Below are 17,132 nucleotides of genomic sequence, written 5' to 3'. Positions count from 1 at the left end.
TGAGGATAGTTCGTGGCCGTCGACCGAAGAGTAGTTCAAAAGGCGACATACCAGTAGACTGGTTTCGAACTCCTCGTATGATGTACATGATCAGTTCCAAATCGCAATCCCACTCGTTACCTGAACTATGGATGTATTTCCGGAGAAGATTTTTAATGGTCTGGTGAGTGCGTTCTAATGCTCCATTGGTCTGTGGATGGTAAGCTGAGGATGAGACTTGGGTTATATGGTAATCTTTCATAGCTGTTTTAAAAGCATGACTCATGAAATTGGTTCCTTGATCACATTGTAGTTCAGTTGGAAATCCTACAACAGTAAATATGGACACTAGTGACTTTAGGATGTTCTTGGCTGAAATGTTTCTTAAAGGTACTGCAAATGGATAACGAGTAGTTGGGCATAAGGCTGTAAGCAAGTATTCATGTCCCCTTTTTGTCTTAGGCAAAGGGCCTACACAATCTACTATGATCTTACTGAAAGGTTCTTTAGGCACAAGTATAGGTTTTAATGGTGCAACTGGTACTTTCACATTAGGACTACTTACTTTTTGACATGTTGTACATGTTTTTACGTACTCTTTAATGTCATTCTTCATGTTTGGCCAATAAAAGTCTTGACTGATGACTGATGCATTCATATGTTTTAGTGATACCAAGATGAGAGTCAGCAGAGTGAGATAATTCTAGGATCAGAGGTCTTATATCCTTAGGAACAACTACCTGGAATAGATCCTTCCAGGTTTCTAGATGACTGTTCTTGCTGGACCTGAATTTTCTCATTAGTACATCATTATTAATATAAAAATAAGAACACTTGTTGGTATCCTTTGGTTTCACTTGGTTGAAACACTGCTGTAGAGTGACATCTTTCCTTTGTTGATAGCTAAAGGAATCAGGCTGGATCTTATATGTACTCATCAACTCGTTGAAATCCATAGGTTCAGAGACTGGCAACGGGTTTGATGACGATTCAGTAGGGGTGTCCTTTTTACTGCTTCGTGTCACTGCTAAGCATTCCTCCTGTACAACATCACCTGGAGATACTGCTATTAAGTTTGTTAAGACAACAGAGTTAGCTATGTCATTACCCAGGATTACATCTACATTCTTGCATGGTAACAGTTCTGGATTTACAGCTACTTCAGTAGTTCCAGAGAAATAAGGACAATGAAGGTTTACATTAATGAGAGGCAACATAGACTTACTGGTCAAGTCATTAACTGCAACATACCTGTGAGTTTCACCTTTAGGTCGTATTACTTTAGGAGAGACGATCGTTTGAGAGGATCCAGTGTCTCTGAGTATGGTTACAGGTTTACCATTTATTTTGCCTGAGCAAGTGAAGGGTGCAAACGCTTGGGACTCGTGTGATGCACAATGGAAGGTCTTTTTCTTCTCCACCTTAGGTTTTGGTTCCTGTTTGGGCAGATTCATTTGCTTAGGAGAGAATTGAGGGGGATTAGGTTTTCTGTTTAAGTATGAAGCTGCACAATGTGGATCAGGACATTCTGAAATATGATGTCCTTCTTGTTTGCAGTATGTACAAGTTTCCTTAGGTCTAGTTTCTCTATATGGGGTTTTCCCTACTTTATGAATAAGAGCATAGTCATCTGCCTTTAAAGCGGCTTTCTTAGGGTCAGATTCATTCTGCTCTCTTAGATACACATTAATGCTACCTGGTATTTTCCTTAAGAACTCTTCCATTACTATTAAATCTTTCAACTGCTCGAAAGTTTTGACATCTACTTTGTCTACCCACTTCTGAAACTGTTTAATCTTTCCATTCATAAATTCTAAAAAGGTCTGCTGAACTTGCTTCTGACTATTACGAAATATTTGCCTATAACCTTCCGCAGTAATAGAATAAGCATCAAGGATTGCCTGTTTAATTATGAAATAATCATGTTCCTCTAACATAGTGGCACATACAGATAATGCTTTACCTTTAAATGAGTTCCGGATGATCAAATACCATTTGTCCTGAGGCCAATTGAGATTCTTGGCTGTGTCTTCGAACACAGAAAAGTAGTTATCAGGTTCCCGTTCTTCAAATGTGGGCAGCAATTTCTGCACCTTGCCCACATCAAAGGGTTCGGGAATTAGCTTACCTTCTTCCTTTTCTTTCAGTCTTATAAATGCCAGATCCCGTTCTGTTACTGTGGCCGCTTCTCTCTCAATCTGCAGCCTAACACGGAGAGCGTTGTTTTTCTGTTCACTTGCTTTTTCTTGTTGCTCCAAAGCAGTTTCCACCTTGATACGTTCTAGGGAAGCAGCGGCAGCAGCCTTGCGCTCAGCAGCAGCGGCTTTCCTCTCTTCTAACTCAGCGGCGGCAGTTGCGGCTCGTTCAGCAGCAGCGGCTCTTTCTCGTTCTACCAGAGTTGCGGCAGTTGCAGCTCTTTCAGCAGCAGCGGCTTTCCTTTCTTCTACCTCAGCGGCGGCAGTTGCGGCTCGTTCAGCAGCAGCGGCTTTCCTTTCTTTTACCTCAGCGGCGGCAGTTGCGGCTTGCATCTTCATCTTTTCCAACTCCAGCTGTAGACTTAGTTTATCCAAGTCACCATTTGGATTGGTAACTGTTAGAGCTCGAACGTCAGCCAATTCTTCTTCTGGAACAATATCTTCATCTACAAGGAAGTTCAAAATATGACTGAGAATTACACATTTTACGGCAGTTGCGGGAACCTGTACATCATAATGGCGAGCGAGATTCTTTAGGTCAGTTTTTGTGGCAACTGTGAGAGATTCCACATGATCCCGTGGTGATAAAATAAATTGTTGCAAGTTGAAAGGCATTTTGAATGTCGCCCGTGGCGCAAGATAAGTACAAACTGAAATAAATATCCAAACTTTACAAGAATAAGTATAAGATCATACGATCGCAAAATAACAATCTTTCGATCACAGAAATACAAAATAGCGATCACAAAATTACAAGATCGAGAGATCACAAAATTACAAAATCATATGATTAGATCACCTTACACAAAAATAGCTTAAATACAAAATTAAGTCTCGCGAAACTTACGATAATACTATTAAAACTTTTATTCACAGTTAACGACTGAACAATTATTTCTTTATACTCGAGATCTTGAGCACGCGGCTAACTACTTCATAATTACTCAACGACACGCTTAACATCACAAACTTTTACAACAATTTTACCGAATCGGTAAACAAGGCTATAAAACGCAAAGGTTTTTTTTTTTTTACTTTAAACATACCTAATTAGCACGTTCTAGTTTACATTTCCTTTTAATTTATACCAGCTTAATACGATAACTTTTCAATGTTACATTTTAATTTATATAAATACTATATTATTCTCGTTATGAAAAAGAATCTAGTTAATAGTCAACACTTAGTTTAAAGTAATTGATTATCAGAATAATGCGCAAACTGGACAAAATACGTAGTATGCGCTTTATAGATATAACAAGAGTAATTTAACACAAGTATTTAAATATTCATTTACCGACACGTAAATGTTATTTGTACACCAAAACAATACTCTTAACACCAAACAATATAGAAGTTAATTTCCTGACTAGAGATAACGATTAGAATTACGAAAATCTCCGAAATTGGAAATTGGCTAAATTCACTTAAGAAATTTATATAACAAAATAAATCACTTTATAATGAAATAGAGATGGAGGAAATTTCACATATTATAATGAAACTTAATTTAATAAATCACATATAATGAAATTTGACTTATTTCCTAAATATCACTTTTGAATGGCGATTTTAAGAAATGGCAAAATCTTAGGGCTTCAGATTTTTTTTTTTTTATGAGAAATCTCTGGGATACGAGATTTGAGTAGGCGAAACTTTAAAAGCTACCTAATGGGGGTATCTTCAATTAATAAGGGTGGTTTAGAAGCTGGACAATCAGCATACCTAAGTCTTAACTATATTAAGCGTGACTTGTTCCTCTTACAACCAAATGACTACCCAGACATATATTGTACATAAATGTCTAATGAGAGGGAGACGAGACATCTACCTTACCTTGGAATTATTACTGTCGTCCTTTATCCTTGGTACGCCACAACACAACACTCGATACTGTTCATAATCACTGGAACTGTTCTTTCACGATTCAATCACTTGATATAAATTTGATGAATCATATCACACATCAGATCCCGGACATCAGATCCCGGACAGGCCCCCAACTATTATGTGACGAACCACTGTGCAAACAATTACCCCTTTACAATGGGCGGTAGTTCTCTTCACACAACAAAATAGAAGTCATATGGGTAGACTTCCAAATTCACTTGTTTCTTATTACGAGTGTATAAGATTGTTGATTATGATCAAATGTATCTTCTTAAAGCTGGTTGCAGACAACAGAAGCACCAATAGCAGGATAATTGGAGGACAGGAACAATAAACTATGTTATAAACCAAACTTTAATCTTACGTTAAACAAAACAATGAAAAAGCACTTCAAAACAACAATAATAAGCAATGCAAAGTGAATGGGTGAGTAAGGTAGATGAATCTCGTGGTGAGAACAATGTATTCTAACAAAACAATAAATTTGGGGGTTACCTTATAACATGTAAGGTAAGAAAACAGGGATGATTTACAGCAGGAAGGCGAGTGTAAACAAAAGATAATGAGAAGAATGGAATGAAGATGGCGCTGAAATAAGGTGATGTATTCACAAAGAAAATGGAAAAATATACTTTAGACAAATCAGATATGTTAGCATATGTACAACATATGGGGATATAAGTATATTTATATATATGTATGTATACATGTATGTATATATTTATGTATGTATGTATATACTGTATATGTATATATATGTATGTATATATATGTATATATATATGTATGTAAATATATGTATATATATGTATGTATGTAAATATATGTATATATATATATATATATGTATGTATGTAAATATATGTATATATATGTATGTATGTAAATATGCATGTATATATAAGTACGTATGTATATATGTATGTACATATGCATGTAAATATATGTATGTGTATATATATATATATATGTATATATATGTATGTATATTCATATGTATGTATACATGTATGTATATATATGTATGTATACATGTATGCATATATATGTATGTATACATGTATGTATATATATATATATATATATATATATATATATATATATATATATATATATATATGTATGTATGTATGTATATACTGTATATGTATATATATGTATGTATGTATATATATGTATATATGTATGTATATATATGTATATATATGTATGTAAATATGCATATATATATATATATATATATATATATATATATATATATATATAAATGAGTATATATGTATGTATGTATGTATATATGTATGTATGTATGTATATATATATATGTATATTTGTATGTGTATATTTATATATGTATATACATATGTATGTATATATATATGTATATATAGATATGTATATATATATATATATATATATATATATATATATATATATATATATATGTATGTATGTATATATACAGTATATATATATATATATATATATATATATATATATATATATATATATATATGTGTATGTATGTGTATATATATTTGTATATTTATGTATATATACAGTATATGTGTATATGTATATGTATATACACGTATATATATATATATATATATATATATATATATATATATATATATATATATATATATGCGTGTGTGTGTGTGTGTGTGAACGTCAAGTAGTGCTGATGGTTATTGCAAGTGCGACACAAGACTACTGAAGATATAAACACTTTTACTTCCACTGACATTTTATTCCTTATGCTATAGATGAAAATGGATGTCTCTTAGCTCAAGGAAAGGGAAACGGCATTGAAATAATTTCAACAATTGATGTTACCGTTGTGTTGTATTTTCACTGGGTACATTTTAATCCATAAAAGCAATCAATTAACAAAACAAAAGTCAGGAAGATGGATCACCACCTGCACGGCCATGTGAATTTATTGATCCACTCCAAGAGTCATGAATACAGCGAATTACATGCTGGCCAAGGTGTCCTTCCACCCTCCTCCCACCCCTTCACTCTCCTACCCCTCCCCCTTTGAAGTGGAAATTGACGTCATCAGAGACATTTAGTTAGCAACATTTTCCGTTTGCAAAGCCTTGATGTTGTCCACATTTAGTTGAATTTTGTTCTTAGGTGCAACATTAGTAATAACGTTATTTTATTTTCTCTATTTACTTTTCCCCTGGGAGTTTTTAAATTTCATTTTGTTTTAATGTATGTATGTATGTATGTATGTATGTACGTAATTAACACATTCAAGATAAAATTTGATGCAAAATCAAAATTCGACAGATACCAGTTACTACGTGTATGCATTCGTAAACATCAAATATATTGAATTCGTAAATGAATATTAGTATACAAGTAAGTCTCTGAAACTTTCAAAATGAATGAATCAAACATATTATATATATATATATATATATATATATATATATATATATATATATATATATATATATATATATATATATATATATATATATATATATATATATACATATATATATACATATATATATATGTATGTATGTATGTATGTGTGTATATATATATAAATGTGAGTTTATGCATATATATTTATTTATTTATTTGTTTATTTGTGTTATGGTCATTTTGCAAAATAACCAAAATATCTCGACATTCTGCAAACGGGCCAAGATTTTGGTCAATTCACAAAATGATCAGCTTTATCGTTGGACAGTTTACAAAATGTCCAAACAGCAAATAGCCAAATGACAAAAGCCAGGAAACTATAGAACGTAGTGAACACAAATTAAGATAAGTTTATTCATTCTGAGAAAATTCACATTTCAAATACATCAAAACTTAAAAAGTTTAACAAGTAGCTAATTGAGAGAAAAGGCAAATAATGATAAACGTAATTGAACGTAAAACACATTAAAAAAAATACATTACAAAATACATCAACCCTTAAAAAGTATGTTTTATTTAACTCACAGAAAATGATCTCAAATCCTTAAGCGGGATTGTGTTTGTGTGTCCTATATTTGTGTGGCGTCCTTGGTAAAGCAAGTGGCACTGGATTTGCATCTGATTTTGCTTCCCAGCTGAGAAGAAGAGTCTGGTCAGTTTTCTTATCTTTATAATTTTTGCCTGTCAACATTCCCATAGAGATTCACAAAAAGGTAGGCAATCATGAATCGACCTACCATTCTATAAAATCTCTCTCTCTCTCTCTCTCTCTCTCTCTCTCTCTCTCTCTCTCTCTCTCTCTCTCTCTCTCTCTCTCTCTCTCTCTCTCCCCGTATCGCTTAAGAAGAAATGCATTTTCTAGTCAAAGTTGCTTTGTAGAATTATTTATTAAATTTGGTAACCCAAAACTTACGATGGTGATGTACAATGTAATCACTTGATACCAAGCTGAGTTTTATTCCAGATATGACCAAATTGTAGAATGATCTTCCTAATCAAAGATTTTTTTTAAATACTTGCAGTTTCTGTCATACATGACTGAATGAAAGAGCATTTAGCAACGTCTTATCCTCTATTCAGAATCGAGTATGGTTTTAGAGAAAATAAAGGAAAATTATAATTATCTAAATATCCAAATAATAGGTTCTAGTGATTGGACTTGTGGACTAAGCGTCATGCTCAATTGATTAATCAAAGTCAATCAGTAATGTCAGTGGCCTTAGAGCATATATCTTGTATATGGTATATTGAGTATTCTGTGTTTTGTGCCTGGGTATTACAAAAAGTTTTGTGTTTACTCAGCTTTGAAACATCCATTCCTTTGATAATGTATTTACCCAATGGCTAAACACTGTCATTTCATTATTCTCTCAGTATTTCTTACTGTTAAAAACCATTAGATATTAATTTTATTTAACAAATTTATTAGTCAGGTTTCAGCTATTACATGTTACGTTTAGCCTAATAAAAGTTATGTTTATCATTTACCTGCCTTTATTTCAATTAGCTACTACTTGTATTTGAAATGTGTATTTTCTAAGAATGAATAAATTTATTTTATTTTATGTTCAATAACTTCCGTTAGTTCCTCCTTTTTTTCATTTGGCCATTTGATATTTGGACATTTTGTAAACTAACCAACGATGATTTTGTAAATTGACCAAAATCTTGATCCTTTTGCAAAATGTCGAGATATTTAGGTTATTTTGCAATGTCACCATAAATTTGGTCTTTCTGCATAATGCCTGTGCATTTTGTAAAATGACCAATTTTGCAAAATTATTATAAGAAACGCACACGTACATTATATATATATATATATATATATATATATATATATATATATATATATATATATATATATATATATATATATAATGTGTGTATGTATGCATATATATATATATATATATATATATATATATATATATATATATATATATATATATATATATATATATATATATATATATATATATAATGTATATATTTATTGTATATACCGTATATATTTATAAACACAACCATGTCTTTAATGTAAATGAAATATATTTACCAAAAGGTGAGATTTATACAATATCCCAAGAAAACAGAAAATTAGCATAAGATGGACGACCCGGGAAATTGGTCTGTCAAGGGGTGAAGGAGAATGATATAAAGGGAACAAAATTTACCAGAGCCTTTGAGATTTTCCTTCTTCTTCTTCTTCTTCTTCTTCATTAGCGCTATTCTCATCACTATCGTTTTTCCTTTTTACATTTTTCCCTGAATCACATTTCCCTGTTTTAGAGACATTGGAAGAATTTAATTTCAAATAGTTTTAACTATAACGTTTATTATTTTTTATGTTAGAGATTTTTTTTTCAATGTTTTCTACTTATCTTTTGTTTTAAATATATATATATATATATATATATATATATATATATATATATATATATATATATATATATATTAGCTATAATTATAGCAAGGCAGGCATCTATTTCACTTATTACTATCTCAATCACATAATTTTTAACTTTCCAAAAAGATTGTCATTTTCATTGCTATTGGTTATTGGAATAGGCAGTGAAATAAAAGGACAGTAGTTAAGCATAAAAAATGCTGATGACCCAATTAATATATATATATATATACATATATATATATATATATATATATATATATATATATATATATATATAAATATATATATAATATATATATGTATATATATATTATATATGTATATATGATATACATATGTATATATATAATATATATGTATATATATATTATATATATATACGTACATGTGTATATATGTGTATATGTATATGTATTAGTGTGCTACTTTTATAAGCACACATTGAGTATGTGTTGTTTAAGATGTGTATAGCTGGATAACAGAGTACATCTTATTAGCTTTAAAAGTAATTATTAGTTAAAAACAACAGAGTTAAACATCTCCATCACTGGAGGGAGCTGGGTTGGTCAGATGACCAATTCTGGTGAAGTATAGATATGAACTGACTAAATTATCGATATCACAGATATCGTATGCTTAGTTTATATAACAGTTTCGTCACAATCTCGGAAGACACCTGCATCCGGTGACGTCACAAACTTTCACACGCTGATGCATGGTGTTGACGTTAAGAAAAATGTCACATTGTTGAGGCTGCATTGTGCGTCTTGTTTATGATTTGAATGACTACAGCAAGTCCCACGGCTAGCACCTTCATCCAAAATGACATATTACGTCATGTGTTTTAAACATGTAATATTAACTATTTTAACTATTACATAAGCTCGGCCAGCTATCTCAATTTTTTCACAAAAATTTAACAACAAGCCAAAACATGTTTACTAGGTGTGACTGGACATATGTATTATTCTTTGTTTAACTTTAGCCATAATCACACGAGGACGAATGTCCAAATAGGCACATTAAAAAATAATAACAATAATGCATATGAAAAAGATATTACCAAAGCAAAGAAAAAAAATGCATGATAAAATAAAGATCATATATATGGTACATTGCTAGCAAATGATTATATGGTACCAAAAAGAAAACTACTGACTTACATATGATTCGGTAACTTGTTAAAGAATAATTGTTACCTTTGTCAGAAACATAGATTAACATAATACTCAATTTTTTAGTGCACAAACACAAATTCCTGGTACGTACTCGTACCACGGTTTCGTACATATATATATATATATATATATATATATATATATATATATATATATATATATATATATATATATATATATTTATATATAGGGCTGATATATTTTATTAGATGCCCATAGATTCTGTTATATATTTTTTTTTCTCTTTTCTTTTTAACATTCCGGCTTATATATTTTTATTAGATGCCGAGAGAAAAAATGATTTATATTTTTTTTTTTAAATGTTGTTTTAAATGTATTTTTAACAATGCAAATGTAGAAAATTTCTTCAATTACATATTACTAGCGTACTAACAGCTTTTCTTACAAACTCTTTCCGACAATTTACTCCTTTAGCGAATGAGGTGGCCACTTCAAACGGCTTTAAACTGAATTAAATACGGAGTATTGTCGGAACAAGGCGAAACATTCTTTTGTAGCTGCATGCTGTGCCGTAACCTACGCCAAACAAGGATGTTCACGGCGATAAATATCACCACCGTGAAAGCCAGACCTGCTAGTAGTATGGGGTGAAGGATTTCCTTATAAGTCGGTGACAGGTGGTCCCTTTCGGTAAGCTTCATCAACCGCTTTGCAACCTGTCTGTTATACGGGAGAGGGAGTGCTGTCATTGTAGAGGTCCACGTGAAGTTCGCGAAGTAGGCTCGTTCTCTGATGAGTGTCCGTAGACCAGTCACCATGGAATTAGGGGAAGTCCCGATACAACCATCTGCTGCGACGAAGATGTGGGTGAAGGACGTGGATCCGTCAGGGCATGATACATTGTAGCCGTCCTTGTCGTATCGTATCCACGAGCCATTGTTCAGTCTGCAATTGAACTCATTATTGTCAAAGGGATAAAGCTTATCCAGACAATTTTCACTTGTATGGGAGAGAGCACCGTCTAGCACTATACCTAACTCGCATGAATCCATTAAGTTTTTATGGAATTCAAATGAGTCAGCTGTACATATATTTCTATCCATTGCGTCTGAACAGTGAGTTAATTGATTTAAGTCTTTAATGACCGTATATGTTTCCTTGTCTGGGGAAATCAATACGTGTCCTGTCAAACTGGATATTACTGGATTTGAGGGATTCGTCATGAAAGTCGGAAATGGTGATATCCTGTAAGATTGCCAGGCATCAGAAGAATCAAAGGGAATTGTAATCATAATCTTGTTATTATCAACGTTTACTGTAATTAGGCTGTAATAAAATTCTAACCTATGTTCGTCTAACAAAGGAACATAGCCTAGTTTATCCCTTCCGTTCTTCAGAATTAACCTTAATTAATTTATAGGCAACAAATGGGGCGACAGTACACCTTTAGTTGCTAATGTGATAGCTTCTACATAATCCTTGGATTTCTCAATGAAATGTGCAATTCTGTTATGTATGTGATCTATCTTTGAATCATAATACGTTAATGTTGCCAACAAATCCTGTACTTCCATAATCTGAATGATATTATTTGAATGTTCATTTACTAAATCCATAATTTTATTGATTGAAGCTAACTGATTCCTTAGTTCTGACATAATCAATTCATCTTCATGAGTCAAGAACTCAATTTTCTTATCTTGATTACTAATTTTAAGACTAAACTTGCAACAGACCCAAAGATGTTTAATGCATCATAAATAAACGGATTTCGTCTTTCTTTATGTTCGTGTCCTACAGTCCACATCAAAAGGTCATAAGCCAAAGATCCTGTCTCGTCAGTCTTATTTTTCAAGTCATCAGATAGCATCTCTGCAACTTTTAATGTTGATCCAAGCAAACTCTCTGTAGTCAAATGAAAATGTCTTCTATGCAACTCATCCAATGAGGCAGAAAACCTTGAAATGGCGGTTCTTAAGCTAGTGACATCATTCTCTTGAAGAAAAATTGCTTGCATATTCACTTCTACAATTACGTTGGTTGATGTAACAAAAACGTCTTCTTGTCTTTCAACTATAGTGCCATATTTAAAATTTATACTTTTAGTTTTAGAGCTCATCCCACACGAGAAAAATGTCTGAGCGAACAATATCACTCCCAACAACAAAAAATTCATCTTGGAAACCTGTAACGAGAAAAATATATGTAATTACTCCTGTATTAAAAAGAAAACTTTTAATCACATAAAATAAAAAAAAATTTTCCCTCACTTCTTTTCCTCTCTTTTCTTTTTAATTTCTTATGTGAGCCAATGGTACTATTCTCTCATCCGTGGGTTGGGATACGTTTTGAACTCTAAACCTATTGGCCGTTAATGTTTCCAAAATGTTAAATGGGCCTTCAAACTTAGGTGTTAGTTTATAATTGAGCCCTTTTCGTACATTGATTTGAATATATACGTTATCACCCACGGTATATGTTTTAGTTGGTTTCGCTGTTTTATCATGATTCCTTTTCATTATGATTTGTGATTCTTCTAAATTCTTTCGAAGGATATCATATCGACTTATACTTGCATTTATACATTCTTTTAAAGGATTTGATAGATTAGTTATAGGCGTTAATACATGGAAAGGCGTTCTAACTGGGGTACCATACAATGCTTCATGCGGTGACATTTTAATTGATATATGATATGAATGATTCTGAGTACTCAGTGCCGCCGGTATTGCAATATCCCAGTTGGGGTCTGATCCCCCTAGTGTTACTCTTAATATATTTAATATCTTCCTATTTGCTCTTTCCACTAGCCCATTCGACTCTGGGTGTTATATCATGGTATTTATTTTCTTTATGCTGAGGAATTCACACAATGAGGTAAGAAAGTGATTATTAAATTCACCACCCGAGTCTGAGATTATCATGTGTGGAATTCCATGTTTACAAATGTAACACTCGTAAAACTTCCTAGCGCATTCAATCGCAGTTTTAGTTTTAAGCGCTATTAGTTCTGTATATCGAGTTAAAGCATCTATAATTACTAAGAGGTGCTTATTTCCTCTATCTGACTCGTAAAATCCTGTTAACAAATCTAAATGTATTCTTTCAAAGGGTTGATTGGGCACAGGATAAGCTCCTAGGCTGACAGGTGTTTTCGTATGCCCTTTGTTTTCCTGACATGTGCGACAATTAGCTATGTGTCTTTTTATATCTGTAAGCATTGTAGCCTATGCCAATAAAACAATGATTTGGCTTTCTGTGACATTAATGAGAACCCCGGGTGTCCATATAATGGATTTGAATGCAACCAATTCAGGACAGTGGAAATAAGTGAGATTGGTACTACTACCTGGTCGTTAGTTACATGTGGTGTATTGCGGGTTTTCCTTGTCACAGTCCTACACAGAATATTATCCTTGATTATATAATTCTGCTGCTTATACTTTATATATTCCTTTTCCTTATGATTGCCTTTCAAAGCATTTATAATTGTTTCTATTTTCTGATCTTTTCTTTGCTCAGTCTGTAACAATTCAGCGCTCCAGCCTAAATCTTCTTGTTCAGATATTGTTTTTACAATAGGCATGGATGTTGATATATCTATCAATTCAGCTAAAGGCTCTGTACAAGATGACACGGGGTTGCGTGATAATGCATCCGCAATGATATTTGCTTTCCCAGGTAAATACCCGATTCTTGCGCCAAAATCTTGAATGATCAAATGCCACCTAGTTCGTTTAGGGCTGTGGTTGAAGCCTTTAAAGAACTCTGTTAGTGGTTTGTGGTCAGTAAGAACCTTAACGGGATAACCGTAAATTATGAACTTAAAATGCACTAGCGAATTAACAATAGCTAGCCCTTTCTTGTCTATTACTGCATACTTACTTTCGGAAGTTCTCAATTTTCGAGAATAGAAAGCTATCGGGAAAAATTGTTTATCATATTGCTGAAGCAATACCCCTCCTACTCCTAAGTCTGAGGCGTCTGTTGCAATGAAGAATTCCTTACCGAAGTCAGGAAATTTTAAGATAGGAGAACTACACAGTTCATCTTTCAAAGTATTAAATGCCTGTTGATGTTGCTCAGACCATATGAAATCTACGCCCTTCTTCGTAAGATCAGTTAAAGGAGCGGCTATTATTGAATAGTTGCGTATAAAACGCCTGTAATATCCACTACAACCCAGAAATTGCTGTATTCCCTTGACATTAGTAGGTATGGGAAAATTACGTATAGCCGACACCTTATCATGGACTACTTTAAGACCTTGGCTTGACACCATGAAACCCAAATATATTAATTCTGTTTTGAAAAATTCACACTTACTAATCTTTACCCTTAAGTTATGTTGTCTTAATCGCTGTAGTACTAGTTCTAACTTACGTAGATGTTCTTCTAAGGTGTTGGAAAAGATTACAAGATCATCCATATAGGCATGCAATATATCCCCTAACAAGTCTCCAAACACTATGTTAATCATTCTTGTAAATGTTATAGGAGCACAACGTAAACCAAAAGGCATCCGTAAAAATTCATAATATCCCCTGGCTGTGCTGAAGGCTGTGTATGGGATACTATCTTCTTCTAATGATATCTGGTGAAAGCCTTTAAGTAAGTCCAAACTGGTAAAATATTTATTCTGACCTAACAGAGACAAAATATCGTCAGTACATGGCACTGGGAATCGATCAGGGATCGTTTCCTCGTTTAGACGACGAAAGTCGACGCAGATACGCCATGTTCGATCTTTTTTCGGTACAACTATTAAAGGAAAATTATAAGGGCTGTTTGATTCCCTAATGACTCCTTCTTCTAGCATTTTACCTACTTCATCATTTATTTCATTCTGGAATTTCATAGGGAGTCTGTACGAGGGTACATAGATAATTTTCTGCTTGTCCTTTAACCTTATTTGATGCTCGATCACATCTGTTTTTCCTAAGGATCCATCCGTAGTGGAAAAAACATCATGATATTTAGTTAAAAGTTCAAAAATTTTCTGCTGAATTTCTTCGTCTTGAATGTCTTTTTTGATTTTATCTTTAATAGATCGCAAAAGGGATTCATCCGCAACTGATTGAGAGTGATTGATTTCAGCAACGGTAAGAATACGATGTTTATAAACTTCTACATCCAAGATATGTTGATTTTTGTGAATTACTAAAGTGTTATTTAAATGATTACAGACTTCAATATCACATTGTTGATGTGAGCCTACTGTATAAATAGCTTGTGTGACAGACAATCCGTTAGTTTTCAAAGTATCGGAAAGGATTAATATTTCAGATCCCGGTAATGTTTTCTTTATTTGCACTATTAAATTCGAAGGTACGTTTGGTTCGATAGATTGCGTGCAAGATGATATTACGGGTGAACGAGAATTCTGCTGGGTCGCGTATATTATTTCTTTATTAGTGAGACAAGTTATTGGTTCTTCAACGTACGTTACGGTTACATTTGTCGTCTCCTTTTTATCCAAAACTGATTTTAAGGTATTAGAAGACTTATAGAAATTCCCTTTGATATACACGCCGTGCTTGGCAGGGGCTAAGATAATGTTTTGATTTCCCATAGATGGGTATCCTATAATTACAGCTGGATACATATTAATGTTTTTTACAACAACAAATGTATCGGCAAACGTGCGATTACTGACTCTGGACATGAGTTATGCCTATGACATTTAATTCATTATTTCCTATACCCGAAAGTCTAATTCCGGATTTTTCAATCGGAAAGTTCGAAAACAACAAATGATGTGTCTTCAAATCCATGATATTACGTGGACTACCAGAGTCAAAAAATAACGTAAAGGATTTGTGTTCTAAATTTACAGCATATAAGGTTGGCCGTAACTCATTTTGGCTTATTATTGTATGAATTCGTTGCAAATCTACGGGAGCATTCACTGTTTTACTTAATTCGGCCGTGTGTTTCATAGGAAAATCTATTGTCTCACAATTATCTGATAAAACATTAAATTGATTATTCAATACTATTGATGTTGACATGAATGACCTTGACCCAACATCACTCTCTTCCCCTCTAGAGTTAACTATGTGGTATTTGCTTTGCTCTGCACATTCTGAAAATTAGTCTGACCTTGCGAGGTCTGGTTTGACGACCCAGGCTCAGCGATATTCGAAGAAGTGTTTGTTTGTTTTGGACTCTGAACTGCATTGACATTTGGTTGTTTCTTCTTATTGTTAAAATGAGGATTTTTCTTTTTATTTCCATATGGAACTGACTGTGGAATTGACTGTGTATTTCTGGGATTCTGTTGTGTCTTACGCGAGTAACATTGGCTATATGAATGTGTTGCAGTGTTGTGAATCGAGCAGAATTTCGTTCTGCAGTCTGCGCTTAAGTGACCTTGACGTTTGCAGTTATAACACGTCATTCCCGCTACTTGACTGCTAACTACGTTCACTGTTTGTGGCTTTGTTTCATTCTTTGCAAAAACTTGAGTTTAACACGGGATCGAGATCTGGACACTTGGACATGTGTTTCTTTATCTGTTTATAGACATCCAATTCTGTACTTGCAGGCGTTAACTTCTTATCAAAACACCGCACTAAAGCTTCAGGCAACATAAGTGTCATGCAAGTTAAATACATTAATCGTAAAAAATCTTTCACGGAGATGTTATCGCTAGTAACCCAAGTGGAATGACCTAAAATGTCCTGATATTCATTAAGCCTATCAGCTATGAGAGCTGCTCTCTCAATAACATTAAGCCGATTCACAGTGGCTTGATTAAGTGTATTTCGTAACGTTAATACTACATCCAAGGCTTCCTCACCCCCATAGACCGCGCGTAACCTAACTTTGAAATCATCCCAGGTAACTGCTTCTTGAAATGAAACACCTCTTAAATACGCACTCGCATCCCCCTTAGAAAAATCTATAAAACTTTAATTGTACAAAAGGGTCTACGATTTGTTTGGCATTTAAATGGGCATCGACGGATGAAATCCATGACTCCACATTTTGTGGCAAGAACCCGTTGACCCGACCCTGAAAAGGAAGGATTGCTGACCTGGCATTTACAAGCGTCACAATTGGAGGAGGATT

At 33.3% G+C, this 17,132-nt stretch overlaps 1 protein-coding gene across 1 annotated transcript in view; it reads right to left on the bottom strand.

The window, feature by feature from the left end:
- Positions 1-605, bottom strand: part of LOC137659222 (uncharacterized) — a 28,424-nt gene extending 27,819 nt beyond the window's left edge. Inside the window, exon 1 of the mRNA XM_068394263.1 lies at positions 1-605. This exon is cut by the window's left edge and continues 306 nt beyond it. Within this exon, the coding sequence (XP_068250364.1) occupies positions 1-595 (595 nt within the window). The 5' untranslated portion in view covers positions 596-605.
- Between the last annotated feature and the right edge of the window lie 16,527 nt (positions 606-17,132).

The sequence above is a fragment of the Palaemon carinicauda genome, chromosome 19 (assembly GCF_036898095.1).
Source record: "Palaemon carinicauda isolate YSFRI2023 chromosome 19, ASM3689809v2, whole genome shotgun sequence".
Lineage (NCBI taxonomy): Eukaryota > Metazoa > Arthropoda > Malacostraca > Decapoda > Palaemonidae > Palaemon > Palaemon carinicauda.
Note: the sequence above shows the minus strand (reverse complement) of the source record. Positions and strands in the feature narration are given on the sequence as shown.